General features: G+C 33.3%; 1 protein-coding gene and 1 non-coding gene across 13 annotated transcripts in view; both read right to left on the minus strand.

Annotated features, from left to right (window-relative positions):
• Dzip3 (DAZ interacting zinc finger protein 3) overlaps positions 1-19,499 on the minus strand; it is a 78,514-nt gene that overhangs the window by 6,727 nt on the left and 52,288 nt on the right. For 10 of the 12 annotated variants that reach the window (XM_038345139.1, XM_038345138.1, XM_038345137.1 and 7 more), the window contains 13 exons: positions 18,363-18,980; positions 16,865-16,897; positions 15,231-15,400; positions 14,491-14,535; positions 11,639-11,664; positions 10,650-10,815; positions 9,185-9,280; positions 7,420-7,547; positions 7,043-7,111; positions 5,643-5,739; positions 4,610-4,713; positions 3,131-3,218; positions 1,643-1,744 (listed from right to left, as the gene is read on the minus strand). In XM_038345139.1, coding sequence (XP_038201067.1) covers positions 1,643-1,744; positions 3,131-3,218; positions 4,610-4,713; positions 5,643-5,739; positions 7,043-7,111; positions 7,420-7,547; positions 9,185-9,280; positions 10,650-10,815; positions 11,639-11,664; positions 14,491-14,535; positions 15,231-15,400; positions 16,865-16,897; positions 18,363-18,980 — 1,742 coding nt within the window. The remainder of the gene's footprint in view (positions 1-1,642; positions 1,745-3,130; positions 3,219-4,609; positions 4,714-5,642; positions 5,740-7,042; positions 7,112-7,419; positions 7,548-9,184; positions 9,281-10,649; positions 10,816-11,638; positions 11,665-14,490; positions 14,536-15,230; positions 15,401-16,864; positions 16,898-18,362; positions 18,981-19,499) is intronic. The other 2 variants (XM_038345142.1, XM_038345143.1) reach the window with 2 other exon arrangements.
• On the minus strand, positions 8,728-8,837 carry LOC119825788. The gene has a single exon (XR_005287263.1). It is a non-coding gene; the product is annotated as a U6 spliceosomal RNA (small nuclear RNA).

Consider the following 19,499-nt stretch of genomic DNA (forward strand, 5'->3'; position numbering starts at 1 on the left):
ATTGACACTTGATTCTTAATCACTAGGGAACAGACACTGTATGCTTTGTAGGTAAAAAAGGGTATTTTGAAACAATTAAAATATAACTTCTAACTAGATACTAAATATTAATATAATCAGTAATTTATAGTTTTATTATTTAAGATAATGATGTTCTGATTATACCTAGTAAGAGTTCCTTATCTTTTAGGATATATATCAAAGTATAAATGGATGAAATTATATGATTCCCAGAGTTTGCTTTATAGTAGTCCAGGGAGAAGGAAATGATATAAAACAAGATTGTCAACTGTTAATAATGTTGAAGCTGGATTTCAATTTTCCTTAATTTTTACATATATTTATTATGTAAAATCGTTATACATGAATATAACATATATAACTATATAAGAAATTATAACTTTCAAGTTTTTGTTAAATTTTAAAATGATGAGTAAGTGGTGGGTACTAAGTCTGTATTGCGGTCCTTTTGAGAACCTCTACTGCCAATTTAACAATAATTCTCTGAGAATAATTATGGACTTTTCCCTTCCTCTGCTTCCTAGCACATCATGAAGTTAACTGCTCTTCCACGCCACAATCTTCTTGCCATATGGACCCCTGTGACACTGGCCCAAAAGATGTTCTTCTTCCCTTGTTGCTTTGTTAGATACTTCATAATAGTGACTATAAACCAAAAACAGAACACTAGAATTCAGCAGGGGTCTCACTAATAACTAAATCTGATCATATGGTTTATAGGATTTTGGAACTGGTTGTGGCAAGAATTCGGAAATATTTGACAAGAAAAACTCTAGAATGCTGTAAGTAGAGCTTAATGGGTCATTTTAGTGAGCGTTCAGAAGACCAAAATGCTTATAGTAATGTGAACAGCAATGGAGCACAATAATGAAGTTTAGATGGAAATAGGGCTCTACTAAGAATTGGACAACAGACCACTTGTGTTACATTCTAGCTAATAAGTGGTTCTTGCCATACTCAATAGTGAGTAGTAATAAAGTTTACAGAGCATGAATGCCAATATCAAAAGCCACCTGCCTCTAAGTATCTTATCTTTCTTTACTTTCTATATCTAGACTTACACTAAAAATAAAAAAGTGTCACCAAAAATAATAAGTTAAAAGTTCATGGAAACTATTTCTCAGATTAACGTACTGTAGTCTCTAAAGTACACAGATCAGTACATCCAGTTAAACCAAATGGCTCTTAATAAGTGGAGTAGTGGTGAAAGGGGAAACTGCCCTAATGTCAAAAACACAGATTAGAAAAGTTAAAGAAAGTATAAGGTACAAGGAGAGGGGACTGACTCTCTAGTAAGCTTTCTAGGTAATGTTTTAGTTATATAGTACTAACAGAAGAGAAATGAGAATTCTGAGCATTCATGAACTATCTCTCATAATGTATGTAAGTTCTAGAGGATGAAAAAAGCACTTTTAGACTTCATATGCCTGATTAAATGCCAGACTGAACCGGTCTCAGTCAAACTGTATGAGCAAGGATTGGCCACCAGTAGCAACTGGTATTTAAAACATGAACTTAATTCCATTTGCGTACCCACCAAACATACTGTATGTTCTGTATTGTACACCTTATCACTTATCAAAATGAAGACAGCAACTTTCCAAAATGCCAGGAATCTTACCAGTATCTCAGGACTTGGTGGTGGTGGGGGAAGTTGGACTGGAGGCAAGGTACTCAAGGCAAAACCTTGTTTCACCTTATTGATTTGTTCATTGTACTGTGTCTGAGAGAGAAACACATTTTAGGCAACCACTGACTTTAAAAAAAAACAGCATATAGTAGTGTTTGATTTGAATAATCCAACATAAACTAGTAATTCTCCACCCACTGACAGAAAAAATATAACAATTTCTGATATGAAAATAATTCTATATGCTTTCATGCCCATGTTTAAATAGATGTGTTTCAAGGGTTTATTGATAAAATACAGTGACATAATTCAGTTACTTATTGTAACTCCTCTGTTTTTCCAATATTTCCAGTTTCCAAATAGAAACCACTGATACAAAGTGACTATAGGATCTAAAGAGTTTAATACCTATAAGGGGCTAAGAGGAAAACAAACACATTTTAACAAAGAACCAAATATACTGTCAATGTTCATTTTTTAAAGTAAAAGGAAAATGTTAGAAAAAGGTTAATTATATATTCATAATTTTATCTATCTAAAAATACTTCAGCTCTTGCTTGTTCCAGTTCTATAAATGTTTTGTTCTCTTAGAGTTGGGAGTAGGAAAGGGGAGGACAGGAAAAAGAGAGGGAGAGAAGAAAGGAGAGGAAGAGAGAAGAGAGGAGCGAGTTTACTTTGGGAAATTTTAATGTTTTCAATATTTTTTGGCATTATTCCCAACAAAGTTTTCTTTGTTCATTTTAGGAAACAACCCATAAGAACTGGATAAGAAGACCTTTTTTAAATGTAGTGATTTCCATGCAAGAAATAGGCTTCTGAGGATAATATTTTGAATACTCCTAAAAGTACTTCTAAGTACCACTAAAGACAGAGGAACAATGATCCCAGGGAGAAGTGATTAAAACCATCATTTGAAAAGTGGACAAGTCCATAGTGTTTGGAGGCAGCTCTTTGCAACTGACCACCACTGCTTCATTTATAGATGTACGTAGTGTGAATGTAAAAGAAAAATCTTAATCAACATTACAAATAAAGATCTTAAGATTATGTCTATAGTTACTAGAATAGCTTTTTCACAGTTTCAATTCAATTAAATCAGTAATTAAGATTCCACATTATAGAACAATTGTATAAAATGTAAATACTAAAATGAATACTGTTCTATTCAACATTTCACTTAATTCTATAGCTGATTGTGACATTTAATTTTGTTTGGAGTGAATCTGGACTTTAATTTTGTTTGGCTTTGAAATTCTGAGAAAGCTAGGTGAGGAAAAACTTTTGAGTTATCTTTTCCTGGGATAAGGATCTAAAGTCACACATTTGAGTCTATAATTTATATCTAATACTAACTATATGAAAACAATTACAAACAGAGAACATAAAGTTTGCTGAGGTTAAAAATGTTTTAAAGTTTCTTAACTATTTGCTTTTAGTGTTAGATGTTCTTCCTGTATGTAAGTATACTTCAGCACTCACCCTGAGGTACGCAATCTTGTTTCTAACATCTGCTACAATGGCATTCCAGCTATCCACGGCAGCCTTTAACTGAAGTGATTCTAGATTGCTGATATAGAAAAGGAGACACAGTGAAGCTTTCTTTATGTATAACATTTAGGTTTCCAAAAATTTCAAAAGTGTTCTCCAGTATTTATGTGAATAATACAAAAGAAAATTATTCAATACCCTTTGAACAATTACCTCAAAGGTTAAACAAACATGGAAAGGCTTGTTATTAAACAGAGAAACCGGCAATATAAACACCCGTTCTAAGGGAAGATAATAGCACAAGCTTCCAGAATACCATTTTTCTTTCCTATCTTGATGATACCCAATGTATCTCCAATGCAGCAGGAAAGCAGGGAATTCCAAACAGGGAAGCTTAGTAGGTAAGGCAGTTGTAATCTTGAGAAGGAGTCCCATCTTGGAGGAAGGTTTTGGATCATCTTCATGCTATCCCTGATATCACAGGGCCAGAAATGATATATCTAGCTCTAACATAAACTAGAAAATTAAAGTGTTTCTGATATGACAATTATAAAAACAATCACACACAGAGATACAAACAAAGCCAATAAGCACTTTGCTGTGAGGGAGAATGATACCACTGCCCTGATGAAGTGCAAAATATGTATAGCAGTATAGCAACTGTTTATTGGTATATGTCCTATAAATAGTTAAGGCAGGAAAAACTCAGAAAGCTTTAGTGCATATAGTTTCTAGAAGAAATTTCCCGTGGGTATCCAAAAGGGCTATCTATAGCAGCATCACCTCATCTACATCATGAGCCCAACAATCTACAACAGCAAAACAAGTCAACACCAAGCTCAGACAAAAAAAAAAAAGAGCTTCACAATACTCTAATTTGTACAATGTTCTTTCTCCTTCTGGCAAGCAAAGATTGATCACTCACAATCGTACCTTCTCAGTTTTCCTATACATCAGTATTAAAAAATAATGATAATTTTAAAAATGATTTTTATAAAATAATGTTTTGATCTCAGAGATAATTAACTCATTAAATTTTAAAGGTATACCATGTAGGATTATAAATTTAAGTAAAATTTCATGAGGTTCATTTTAATATCTGAAAATTAATATAGCAAAGCAGTAATTGTCAGGTAACATTAGGTGTTATTACCAATTTTTTTCATAAACATATTACAAAAGCACTTTAAAATCAAGCATTAGTAGAAAACAATTATAAAACAGTTTTCCAATTAGAATCTGTCTTGTACACATCTGGTCTGCATGCATGCCACACACTGGGGAAAAAGCTGCCACTGAATTCAGTACTTCTCAGTAATTCAGGAAATGAAACACAATGCATCAAGAACATGGAAACAAACAAACCCAAGAGCTTGGAATTACTCCAATGGCTGGACACATAAGTAAAGACCATCAACTCTGGAGACATCTGTCCCTCTCTGAGGTCATAGTGAATTAAGAGAAAGTTACCTTGCTGCCATGTGAGTCACCCTGGAGAGTTGATTGAGGCACTCCTTTTCCGTCTGCTCGAGGTGCAGTAAACCAAAATCTCTACGACACTGTAAGAAGTATACCTACAGATTTTTGAAAGAGAAAGAAACTGAAGTAAGCATCTTCTTCTTAGTCATCTTAAGAAAACCAAAATTATTTTTCAGTCTCTCCCAGAAATACTGCAGTGTCCTGACAAGAAGCATCATAAATGTTTTCTGATCACGGCAACTCTGCAATTGAAGTTATTTTATTCAATAGTTACTGGGTCAGTAAGAACCTAAGAACATTACTTTTCAAATTTTTTCCATATATTGAACTAGTCTTGAAAACTTTAAAAGTGGTGCTTCGGTCCCAGAGATACTAACTTAATTGATAATAGGGATAGCAAAGACATTAGGATTTTAAAAATTCTCACTAAGTTAATTCTAATATGCAGCAAAGTTAGAGAATACTCAAAAGAAATCCTGCTGTTTATATGTTCAAGATGCAGGGCTACAGAAGTGCAGAAGTAATCAGACTACAGAAAAGGCACTGTTCCAGTGGTCCTTACAAAGCTTCTGGTCCAATATCTGTCCCATAGCAGGAAGCTAACTTTAACAGTATTAGGTGACTTTCAAGGATTATGGAAAATAAACTGGCTTGACATTGGTGTTTATTATGATACTTATGTATTTTTGGAAGATTTGTATGGGACATAGTAGAGAAAGTGGTATTATAGCAATGGTGAAATGTTATTCTTTCACGTATGACTTACTGACTGACCTAGCTTCATGAGAATTAGTCTCTAACTATAAATATTTGATTTCTTGGACTCAATGAAGGAAAAACCATAAAATTAGAAATATTCAAGTACTCACATGCCAGTGAGACAAAAGGGTATGAGTAGTTTAATGCTGTATTTTTCTGAATGAAAATAAGTATTTTATTTCTGTTTATTCAATCCAATTTTTTCAACCTTTAATTATGCTAAAGAAAATCTATCCTCCCTCTTCCATTCCCATTTTCCTTTTACCTCAGCTGTTAAGGCTCTATTAGTTTCTGCATTCAGTTTGTTTAAATATGCTTTAACTGTGCTTTCCAGTTTATGTTTCTCCATTTCCCACTGAGATCTGAAATGAATGATTATTAAAAATTAGCAACATTACAATGACAATCCTTTCCATTATATTCAGAAGGAAGATTATAAAACTATCACAAGAAGGAAATGTTTCCTTAGAAAAGTATACAAAGCATAGAAAAACAAGAGAAGACATTGTTTAAAACATATTCTTTACAACCAAAAGTACAGAAGTTTTAAGGTTCTTAGTACAGAGGCTATGACTAAATTCTAAATCTATGATCTTAAAATGAATCTTACCTCCATAACCTATTAAATATAAAACCTTAGACAAAAACAATGATTGCATGCACACCTTCCTAAACATGGATGGGGGGGGAGAGAGCCTTGGATTTCCCACAGGGCAGGGCACCCTGACTTCTCTTAAGACTGGAGATGGAGGGAGGATGGGGAGTGGGGGGAGTGGAAGGAAAATGGGAGGAAGGGAGGGAGAGAAAATTTTTAATAAATAAATAAATATTTATTGGTTAAAACAAAACAAAACAACAACAACAAAAAAAGAGCTTGTAGGCTACTTTGGTTGTGGCTCTTTTGCCACCCCAGTGTTATAATCAATAAAGCACTCTTGTTTTTACATTTAAAAAAAAAAAAACCAATTCATAGCATTCAGCAGTAAAAAAAAAATTCCAAATTTTAAAATAGGCCAAAAGTCTGAATAAAAGTTTACTTAAGAAGATAAAACTTAGAGGGATTTAAAATCAGTCGGTATGTTAAACGAAAGAAGCTAACTACAAGAAGCCACATATATAATCGCATTGATATGAGATGCTCAGAATATGTAAATCCAAATGACACAAAGCAAATTAGTGTTTATCAGAAACAAAAGGAATAAGGAGGGGTAACACTACATTAAAAGAGCACATAGTTTGTTTTAGAGGTTACAAATATGTTCTGAATATAGACAGTAGTGATGGTTATGTACTTCAAAGAATGTATTAAAAATCTAGTGAACCATAGCCAGGTGAATTTTATGCTATATGAATTAGTGAATCTTGGTAAAACTTGCACCTACCAGTATTAGCAGAAGAAATTCCAGTTTCTGGTGTAATTTGCTTTGAGACTGCAACACTGCTGACTGAACTGTTCTCAGTTTTCTCCAGTCAGAGTTACGATAAATATACCTTCCAATTTGTCTACACCTCTATTTATACCCATTAACCCAATGCAGTTGCTGACATTACTCAATCTAATGTGCAAAAGTGATGTCTGAATAATAAATTATTGGTTATTCCAGCTAAAATGTTGAGTAAAATGCAGTTTCAGAAAGGGAGTATCAACAAAAGGAAATGCTGTACCTTTTCATGGAAAGTTCATCTTTAAGGCTCTTAATTTCTTCATCTTTAGCATGGATTTGGCGCTGTAATCTAAACATATAAAGAAGTAAATCATAAAACATTTCAAGTTACGCATTAACACAGAAAAGCTCTAGCTGAGAAGTGCACTGAGCATGTCTTATATAAATCCCAAATCTTAGCCTTGAAAACAGCAAATTAACTTCTATACCACGTCTATTTGAAATTCATCTATCTTCTTATCCTGACTTCTCCAGAAAAGCATTTAAGGACTCTGTAATTCTTACTGTGCAGTCACACTGCCATCTAGTGGCTGCAGAGAGATTAAGACTAAAGGAGGCAAATTCAGAATTTTCACATTTATTAAAAGTTTGACTTACCTGGACACTTTATTGATTCCAAAAGCCACTTGTTGATTAAGAGATACAATAATTTTTTCCTTCTTTTTGATCTGCATTTGATTTTCCTGCCACCTGAATGTAACTGTTTTCAGTTGTCTTTTGTAATCCTGTTCAATGAAAAATACTGTTTCCAGCATTCAAGTCATCAAAAAGTTGAAAGGACAAAATCCACATTGAGTTATATTTTAAATGAACTTTATTATAAAAACATTTGCAAATAAATCAAAACATTGGGGCTGGAGAGATGGCTAAGTGGTTAAGAGCATTGCCTGCTCTTCCAAAGGTCCTGAGTTCAATTCCCAGCAACCACATGGTGGCTCACAACCATCTGTAATGGGGTCTGGTGCCCTCTTCTGGCCTGCAGGCATACACACAGACAGAATACTGTATACATAATAAATAAATAAATATTAAAAAAATTCAAAATATTGCATACCCAAATTAACCAGATTAAAAGTCTATACAATATAATGAACTTATTATATATGATTAGCATTGTCATTAAAATGGGAACTATAAAGCTCACATTAAATATTTCATTTTCAGTATTAATTATTTCATGCATTTATCCACAACAAAAAAACTTATGGTAAGGGAGGCAGAGGCAGGCGGATCTCTGTGAGTTCGAGGCCAGCCTGGTCTATAAGAGCTAGTTCCAGGACAGGATCTAAAAAAGCTGCAGAGAAACCCTGTCTCAAAAAACCAAAAAAAAAAAAAAAAAAAAGAACAACTTTATATTATTTTTCATAACTTATCTATTTATACATATTTAACCTTTCTCATCCCCTTCTTTAGTTTTTCGTATTCTCTTTACATTATGCTGTACCTACACGCACACTTGTTTATATATAAATATGTATATTTATATATAAATAATTATATATGTATATATTATTGACTAGATTATACATGTGAGAATGAGTACACACTTTTTTTCTGAGATTGCGTGATCTCAATTAATATCATACACAGAAGTCCATCAATTTTCCTGTGGATTTTTTTAAACTTAAATTTTTCTTTAGCGTTAAATTGTATTCATATATGTGTGTATACATACTCTCACACACATATTCACATCAAATTTTCTTTTTTCGCCTTTTATTGAAAATAAATATTTTTTTTTCATATAGCATATCTTGATTATGGCTTCCCCACCCTCTACTCTTCCCAGTTCGTCCCCACATACCCTCTTTTTCTTGATCCACTCCCTTTCTGTAACATATTAGAAAACAGGCTTCTCGGGGGTAATAATAAAATATAATAAAACAAAACCACATCAGAGTTAGACAAAATATGGAATGCTTCACGAATTTGTGTGCCATCCTTGCACAAAGGCCACGCTGATATTTTCTATGACATTCCAATTTCAGTATATGTGCTACTGAAGCTACCATCACCCAAATTTTCATTCATCTCCTGACGGAGAAGACTGATTTCAGTTCTTTGCTATAGTGAATGAACCTGCAAAAACCATGAAGAAACATGGGGGGGTGCAATATCTATGGTAGGGTTTAGACCGCTCTGAGAATATGGCCAGGAGCGAGAAGGATGGGTCATACCGTAGTTCTACTTTTAGTTCTTTGAGAAAATCGACACATTGATTTCCACAATGGTTGTATTAATTTGCACACCTATCAATAATGAATTAAGGTTCATTTCATTGAGTTCTTTAAAACAATGTCATTGAATTTAAACATTTGAAATATTTATTACTTCCCTTAGATTTAATGACAAAAGTACTCACTTCACACTTATACTGCAATTTATAAAGCTGGTGCTGATGAGCAAGTCTTTCCTTTTCAGTTTCTTTGCAGTCTGTACTTTCCTTTCCAGATGAGCCCTTAAGCAAACGGAACAATCATATTTATTTTCCTATAAAAAAACACTAACATTTTCTATTTACAGGGTTTCTCCTGTACATAGTTTCCATCTCACAATTCCCCCAAATGGTTTACTTCCCGAACGGCACTCATTAAACAATACAACTGTACAACAGCTGTAAGTTCTGGCTACTGCTGAGTGACACTCATACTTGCTACTTGAAGTTTTTGTAATGCTCGTATTTTTATAGAAATCGTATGATGAGGTACTTTTTATTTTTGTTTTAAGATACTAAAGGATTAAGTAACGTACCTATGTTTGCAGATAGTAAATGGAGGAACCTGAATTCTAACTCAGGCAATACCAACTGGCTATTCTAAATTACATCAATACACCAACTTATTTTAATGTTCAACTTCTCTCCTATGTTATAAACAGTTTACATTAGGACCTCATTATAGCACAGTTATCACACCTTGCAAGTGGCTCAATGATTTTTAAGTTAGTGAGTAAACATTTTCTGCAAGTATGTGACATTTTCATTCTCATTTAGATTTCTTCTGGATTACTGAACTAACATTAAGGGTCCCATATTTAAATTACAGTGTAATAGCCAAAGTTGTATCAATTTAGTTAATATATATAGTCTAGTATATATATATATATTCTAATACTATAACCAGGGATTTATTCACAACAACTTGACCCTTGGGGAGTGGGTAACTGTGATGCATCCATATTTTAAACCAGAGAGTAGCTCACCACTAACTTCAAACATGGTGTGTTTGAATATGTGTGTATGTGTGTGTGTGTGTGTGTGTGTGTGTGTGTGTGCACATGTGCATGTGAGTGTGCGTGCACTTCAATCCTTCATCTACTTTGTATAGCTAATTACACTTTTGAGCACTAATATTCTTATCATTTCAAGCAGTGGCTACTACCAGAAAAAGAGCTAAAAAAAAATTGGTATACACTAAGTGCTTTTCAGTAGAAATTTCATGGTTGTAACCAAGTTTAAAAAAAAAATTAAAGTAGTTTTGATTTATTAAAATCTATTTTTATGACATTTAGTCTAGTGGGATTTAAGCTAGTTAATGTTGTTGTCTTTCTTATTTGTTCCTTCATTCTCTTCAGAAACCACTTTTTAAGCAGAAATGCATTTATCAACTTTGCCCAGTAATTAGGAAATGATGTGTGAGCATATGTGAAGTTCGGAATGTCAAGGATTGTTTTTGTAATCCCCTTTGTCTTGCAATACCCCCTTTTCCTGTTTTTGTTGCTTTTCTGCTGGGCTTTTCAAAAGACACACTGCTTAAAGAGCCTAGAGAAAACAAAATTAGTTCTTTCTACAAGGAGGACAGCAGAGCTGAGCCCTCTCCACTGCTCACCTGCTCTATCATGTCCAGAATATGCAGATCGTCCAGGCTACAGAACTTGTCCTCAGTTGCAGAATCTTCTTGCGCATCGCTTGCATCAGTTTTTATGTATGTGCTGAGTGTGTGCATATCTCCTTGTTCTGTTTCCAGCTGGTCATCCTTTTCTACCATATATGATCTATAGTGGGGACAAAGTCAATGTGACCTTTCATAATGGTATAGTGCCTTCTTTTTTGTTTTTTTTTTTTTTTTTTGGTTTTTTTTTTTTTGTTTTTTTTTTTTTTTTTTTTTTTCGAGACAGGGTTTCTCTGTAGCTTTGGAGTCTGTCCTGGAACTAGCTCTTGTAGACCAGGCTGGCCTCGAACTCACAGAGATCCGCCTGCCTCTGCCTCCCGAGTGCTGGGATTAAAGGCGTGCGCCACCACCGCCTGGCTATAGTGCCTTCTATATAGGCTACTTCCTCTCAAATTAACATTATACTGCCTTGTGAGATACTCTGTATGAAGGTTCATGGTCAAAGTCTGGCCAGTGCTCATACTGTTCTTTTCTCTTAAACGCTAACAATAGACATTAACATATATGAGATAGTATTTTGAGACAGGTTAGCAAGCATTTCTACATCTTCAATATTATACTGTCATCAAAATTCATACATTTACCCCAACCAAAGAAAGTATGTATATATGTCTGTCAGAAACATAAGAATGATCTATCCATTAAAGTTAAGTATTAGTCTATATATATTAACTATTTTATTAAGCATTTAAGTCACTGTTTGAATGAAAGAGTTAGTGTGTTAGATGACTTTGAGTAATGTTACAGAAAGAAATGATTATTTTATTTTTACAAAGTTAATAATAATAATCTAACCTTCAGTAAATACCAATTTATTAAGATAAAGAACTATTTTTCTCTTTGGAAGTTTTGAAGAAGATATCTGTGTATTACTGAAAAAGCATACCTTAAAAATACTAAGAAACGATTAAAATGTAAATACTTACCCTTGTTCTTCTTCTGAGTCTTTATCCTGAAAAGACGGCATCACCAGAATTAGTAATCTGTATCAACTACTCTAGCTCAACACAGTGATAAGACTGCATTTAGGTGCGTTTCAAACATTTACAAAATTAACATTTTGTAGAATTATGCTACATACTTATGTATCATCAGTCAATTATGAAAGAGAAATGTGAATTCTATGAAATACATAACCACAGTATATGTGATGCATTTTTAATTCCTACTTATCCTATTTTCTTTTTTGTTCGTTTCTCATTAAATTTATTTTATAAGCTTGATTTTATAATATCATTGATTAAGATGATAGAGGTGAATACTGAACATGAGTTTATATATATGAGGAAACTATAAGACAGAGTGTCTGTAATATCCATTATTTCTACACTAACAAAAGGATTTTTGAAAAACTACATGAAAAGAAAATAAATCAGACTGACATTTGAAGAATCTTATTTACATAAAAAATTGGGAATATTAATAAGGAGTATTGACTTTTACTATCTACGATTCTGAGTTGTCTCTATAGGTACAAGGCTGTTTTCTCACCTTTTCAAACTAATTTCTTCTTACTATTTAGGAATATTGACTTCTACCTTGGTTCTAAGTATTTGTATACTTGAGATAAATACCTGACCTGAAAAGACCTTTAATTGTTCATACTGAATGCATCTAACATAGTTGATCGTTTCCCAAAGCCCACTTTAGCTCTTCCCATGAAAACTTCATTCAATCTACTCTAGCCTCTTATTATGAATCTCTGCAGTTTTCTCTTCTGTGTTGTGACCACCAAATTTAAAGGGCTGGATTCACTGCCTGTCAAGTTTCTTTCTTCTTATGGCTGTCACATAAACACCAAAAAAAAAAAAAAAAAAAAAACAAAAAAAAAAAACAAAAACAAAAAAACCCTAGTTTTTTGCTTGCTTTAAATCTGGTAGTCGATATGCCAAATTTGATTGCTTTTCTTGCAGATAACTCCTGATAGGCATTTTTAGGGCTACTATTATTACTGTTATACTGTTAGGTCCATAAGTTATAAACCAAAACAACAGAGAAAGTAGGTTGCAATTTCTCACAGAGACCTTGTCATTACTTTGTATAGCAAACAAACTTTCTTATAGGCTAAACATTTTCATGAGAATTCTTGATTAGATAGGCTGACAGCTTTCAGGGCTTCGTGTACATACTACAAAAGTATATACACTATTGCACTTATTGCAACAATGATTGTGTAACACAAATATAACATAACTACATGCTTAATTATTTTTAACATTTGTAAATTATTTAATGCCAAGACTAAAACATAATATAAATTTGTCTTGTAATGCCAAAACTTCATCTTAATAAAACTATATTTTCAAAAGTAGCTCAACTTCTTTAATAAAACTAAACGGCAAAAACCCAGGATGTTAAAGAAGCAGTCATTAGATACATGCTAACTTATGGGGTATGACCTTGAGACTTAATGTTGTCTTGGAAAATATATCACTAATGATTGCTGCTGTGCCTTATTAAAGAGAAACTATTAAAATTACTCATATTTTTAATTTAATTTTCATAATAGCTATTGAGTAAATCTTATATTGGTTATGATAATATGACAATGCAACTGATATTTTACTCAGCACATTAAAATGTTATTTTATTCTTTTTTTTTTTTTTTGGTTTTTCAAGAGAGGGTTTCTCTGCAACTTTAGAGCCTGTCCTGGAGCTAGCTCTTGTAGACCAGGCTGGTCTCGAACTCACAGAGATCCGCCTGCCTCTGCCTTCCAAGTGCTGGGATTAAAGGCGTTTTCCACCACGGCCCGGCCTAAAATGTATTTTATTCTTAATATTTTACAAATTAACCTTCATTAAGCTTCATTCGTCATTAAAATGTATATATACATCACAGTGGCAAGTAACATAAAAAGCAGATTATAGTTAGAAAAATTATAGTCAGTTTATGATACACATAAGTATTAAGATTTTCAGTATGTTCCAGATTAGAAAAACAAGGATTTTTCTTTTAACTACAAAGTTCAAAGTTTACATGGCATAAATATTAGTCATATGTCTCATTAAAAAATTCCCATTTTTCTTATACTTATCTAAGCAAATCAGAGATGTTTTAATGACATCTATGATCTACACAGTGACTTTTCTTTTTGGCAGCTGATAAAAGTCTGAGGACTGGATAATGTAAGATTTCTTAAAGCTTTGAGAAAAAAACAACTTTGGAATACAGTGGGAATATAACAAAAAGAAGCTGCTATTAAAATAAGAAACTATTTGTTGAGGGATATTTGTACACAGTATGAAAATGTATTACTGCGATTCATGTACTATCTAGGCTGGAGGTACAGATGGGACAAAGGAAGAGAAGGGTGAATTGAGGGATGCAAAAGATGCCATTGAGACATAGAATGAGTTAGATACCCCAAATGGGAGAGAGGGAAAAGCCACATGGCAGAATGTAGAATAATAAAAAATATGGGTTAACTGAAATTATAAGAGCTAGGGGAAACAAGCCTAAGCTAAGGTTGAGCTTTACTTTTTAAACAGTAAGTCTCCATGCTATTACTTGTGAACTGTTGGCCCAAAGAAAAATCTGACTAGAGCCATCATTAAAAATGAGAGCACACTGCAGAAATTAATGAAATAAAAAGTGACTCATTTGACAGTTAACTTTATAAATACAGATGTATATAAATTTATGTTCAAAAAGGTTTTGAATAAATAGTATTGTATGTCCATCTGGAAGAATTTAAGTTCTAACTGTGACTTCATGTATTAAGATTCGGTTATTCACAATCAGACGTCCCACTGATACAATGCCAATACAATATCTTACCTTTTTATTCTTAGTTTTTTTCTTTTTCTTTGTTTTACTTTTAACCTGATAAGAAATAAACCATTTATTTAGTATGTAAGTCAAGCTGTACAATGGATATTATCTAATGTTTCTTCTAACTACTGAAGTCTGTCTAATACTTATTTTTCTAGATTTTTATAGATCATGTTTTTCTACAATTTTATGGAAACAAGTATTATATTTAATTTAATCTCAATCTTCTACCCTTGAAAAAGAACAAAGAACACATACCAAACAATAACAACAAAAAAGGAAGGAACTTTTTTTAAAGATTAACAATATATTCATGTACATAAAAGTTTCAGCCAAAGAATAAATCAGTATGTATACAGTAACTGTTAAGCCATCTAGATTTTATCTAGATGATTTAATCTCCACTTCTGTGTTAGAGATACTGAAATATCTCAATATTCTTATTTCTTTATCTCTTCTACTCTTATTATATCTTCTCCATCTTTTCTCTCCCAAATTACTTCCAATGATAGGTAATAAAAAAAAAAACATACTCCCATAGCTAACACAGGGCTTGAATTTTGGTAAAACAATTACTAAAGGATACAGTAATTACCACCATTACCGAATGGTAGTAAGTAATGGGCAGAGAGTCATTCCAGTCAGACTCTGTGTGAACACTGTTGCCTTTAATATTCTGAATGTAGTACATGCACCATCTGAACGTGCAGAATAAGTTCTTCAAATTCAAATATTAAACCTTGTACCTCCTGAAGATCTTTAACAGATTCTGTTGAAGATTCACTAAGTATTGAGGCTACATCTTTATTTAGTTCTGCTAACTGCATTTCAGTGTTTGATTGCACATTTATACTGTATTCCATTAGAGGTGGACTCAACTCTTCTTCATCATTCTGAAACTCTTCGATATCAATACCTAAATAATAAAAAGAAAGGAATAAAATCTAGTGGCAAAGTTTTGAAAAGTTCAGTCTTTTGTTATAATTATAAAAATACTTGCTAGACCAGCAAGACAATGCAGTGGGTAAAGGCTCTTGCCATCAAGCCTGATAACCTGAGCCCGATTCCCAGAACCCACATGGTAAAGGGAGAGAACCAATCCAAGAAGTTGTCCTTTGACTTCAACATTTGCACCATGGCGAGCATATAAACATTTAATTATTATATGAAAATTACAATACTTACTCATTAAATATAGGCATGCCTATAAGAATGGAACAAACCAGTATGAATCAAACAACATGATTCCCCATTGATATTTAAGTAAATTCCAAGTTTTAGGTATTTTAAATTCTGCCACTGACCTTATTAAAACGTGACTAATATTATTTGATAAAATAAATTACACATAAAGAAAAGAAAAACTCTATCATTTTCTCTAAACTTTTTCATAAAATATAACTGCACCATATTATGTGACTACTTGTTTGAATCCTTGCTCTCTCTCTCATTGTCCCAAAGATTCAGCCTTAAAACTTCCTCAGAGATGGCCCAACTTTAATCTCAAACACATGGCATTGTTTTCTAAAGAAAAACTTTTATTTGAGAATGTAAATTACATTTTTAATGTGTACTTTTTTATTTAAGATTTATTTGTATGTGTTCATGTGCATGAATGTGCTTGTACCAGTGTGTGTGTGTGTGTGTGTGTGTGTGTGTGTTTCCACAGAGACAAGAAGAGAGTATGGATTCTCTTGGAGTTGGAGGTATATAGGTATATAGGTGATTATGAACAGTCTATGGGTGATGGAAACTCAAGGAGGGTCCTCTGCAAGAGCAGCAAGTTCTCTTAACCACTGAGCAATCTCTTTAGTCTCCTAAATTTTATTATTTAAAGCCCCTGAATGGAAATTACTAAACCAGGCAGGGAGTCACATGTTGCACATATCTAGATACTCATGAATACAGGAAGAAGGTTTGAACATATCTTGGACAAAACTGCTTATAAGAACAACAACAAAAGCAAAACAAAAACAAAAACCAGCTTAAAAAAAAGGAAGTGAAAACTAGCAATTCACCACCTGCCCCTGCAATACACAACTACAGACAATGGCTTATTAAGACAATAAAGCTACATAAAGCAGCACAGTTAAGCAAGTAGAACAAACAGACAGGCATTTCTGCCTGCTTAAGTCCTAAGTATAAAAATCTTGAGCCTCATCTTTGAGTAAGACCTGTGGAAAGCACTAAAGTCAAATCTGAGTAAGGCAGAGACTAGGATCAGCTGACCAACAGTATAATCATATAATTTTAATATAAGCTTTTGGGTAATGTACAGTATAGTATATAGTTTATCTAAATATATGCCAAAAACATATTTATGTTTTACGATTATGAGTAAAAAAGGTAATTTATGGATTTTGGGTTTAAATGTACTTACGTTGAGTGCCTGTTATTGATTGTAGAGCAATTCCTATGACAAACAGAGAAAAAATAATTAGGAATGTTATTACAAGCACAACCAACCAATATCTGACCAGGATTAAGAAATGCCAGAAATCCTTTATAGAGCATTCATCTATTCCATAACCACCTAGAAAAGAAGCAGCACTTTTGCACTCACTAATGCAGTTTAGATAAGGTACAATCTGATTATCATATAATAGCTATAAATCCAGGATTTAAAAACAGAAGTAAAACAAATAAACAAAAAAGACAGTTCATAATAGTTAAAACCTGGAGCATCAACAAACAACTTATTTTTGTTTTTAGTTGAAATACAATTACATTGTTTTCTCATTCCATGTCTCCTCTCCTATCCCAATTTTTCCCCCACTTCCTCCCTTTTGAAATCATGGACTTTAGTAGTTATTGTGACATATGCTTACATATAAATACGATCTATTCAATCCACTTAATGTTAATGGCATATGATTTTAGGTACTGGATAACCAATTAGGGAACTCATTTCTGAGGAACACTATTTCTCCTACTCTCAGCAGTACCTTAGTTGCACATAGTTCTTTGTCTCGAGGTGGGGCCCTCTAGAGAGTTTCTCCTTCCATATTAGTATATCTACTGGAGTTGTACTTCTCATTTCTGGATTAAGTGGTTATATTGTTAAGGTGTCATGGGTGATGCTTCCCTGTCATTTCTAGGAAGCACAATTTCACAGCAGTTTTCCTGATCCTCTGGCTCTTCCAATCTTTCTGCACCCTCTTCTGGAGTGTTCCCTCAGCCCTAGGTGCAGGGGTTGTGTTGTAACTGCATTAGTTAAGGGGTACACCCATCATCACTTAAACAAACACTTTAAAATGAGCAGCAATTCTTATTATTAGTCTAAAGACTATGAAGGAATTCATGAAATGTACAGCATGTTCCTACTGAAAGTTTGAGTCTTCTAAGCCATACAATTTACTACAAACATGACTCCATTCCCTGTCCTAGTCTATTAATCTACTGACCATCTATGATATGTAACAGGCTGAATTAGACCCTAGAGATTAAATATTAAAGGTTAAAATGAAAAAAATCTTCATGTAGACAGTGAATGTTGGACCTGTAAATGAAAACTGAAATTTTAATAATTAAGAGATAAAAGTTACCATGAAAGCCTCTATTAAAGGTATTTGACCATAAACTCTTTAAGTGAAAGTGAAAATTGCTTGAAATGCTCTGTACTTAATTACTACTCAGAGCACTTTACTCAAATATGTATATGCATATACAAATATATATGTTTATATACATACACACACAATTTGGGTAGTTGTAATTTTTAAGACCTCTAAATTATACATCAATGGTTCTTGTCTAGTTGTCTTCCATACTGAATAAAAGGCTCTAAAACACTAAATAGGAAAACAAAGTAAGTATACCTAAACACAGAACAGACACTCAAAAATGGTTTGCTGGCTTATGAAGTAATGATTTAGTACCTTGTTGATAGCAGGATAACATCCTCTGGATGATTTCTGGTACTGGTATGCCTAGATAAATGGACAGCTGATGATAATCAAGGGAGATATTCTCAATAGGATTCTCCTTGACTTTGTCAATATCCTCTTGTTTCATTCCAAGGCGCAGAAGAATATCAGAAACTTTTTTCCAAATTGAATTGAACTGTAACTCAGTGAGACCATTCATCAGAATCTCACTGAGGAGGATATCTCTGTACTTGCAGAGCCTCAGAATGTCTGCAGACTTAGAGAGATCAGAAGCCGGTGGTTCCATATCCCAGCCTTTTCTGGGTGCAGGGAATACATTCAGATGTTTAATGAGTGCTAATAAGAGGCATAAGTCAAACTGTTTGGACTGTGGTAGTTCCTTGTTTGGGGGATAAAGCAGATGCCATGATCCACCCAAAGGGTGATTGGTCCAAAGATGATTGTAGTAGGGTTCCAGCACATTCTTGTGAATAAGCAGTTCTTTTTTCAAAAGAGTGGGTGGCATAGCCTCATCAAATATTTGTCGGACAATGTCAGTACCAGAAATAATAATTATATGAAGCAGATGATAGAAATAATTATAATCAAGTTTGAAGATAGGCATTTCATCTGAAAATGAATTTGGAGAAGTCAAAACAATCCATATTACTGTTCTTTTTCTATGTGGTCTCTCACATTGCATCCTAAGTTCCTGTAGGTCAGGAACTATTTCAAGAAATGAAGTAAAAACAATTTTACCATATCAGTGTTCAATATGCATGCTGCTCTCTGACTACCTATCAAAAACCCTAGTCAAAAGGAATGTGCTTCTAAGAAACTGAAGATTCCTCTAACTCAGAAGGCTTTCAATCAGCCATCTATGACTTTATTTAAGTAAATTTAACTTTTGGACCAAAATGGCAAAGTAGATCTGAAAACCCGGGACTATGTAAGGAATAGCAATTTTCTAAGTTTAAATATAATTTACATAAATATTTTTACTTATATTTTACATGAAGTCAGTACTGTCCAGTAGAACTTGCCATGCCAAAAGTGATACATGCACAGTCTGCCACACAATGAGTGATCAACTACTGAGACTTAAAGGTTATTTGATGTCACTGCAAATTTAACTACACATGGCTACTG

The sequence above is a fragment of the Arvicola amphibius genome, chromosome 10 (genome assembly GCF_903992535.2).
Source record: "Arvicola amphibius chromosome 10, mArvAmp1.2, whole genome shotgun sequence".
NCBI classification, from domain to species: domain Eukaryota; kingdom Metazoa; phylum Chordata; class Mammalia; order Rodentia; family Cricetidae; genus Arvicola; species Arvicola amphibius.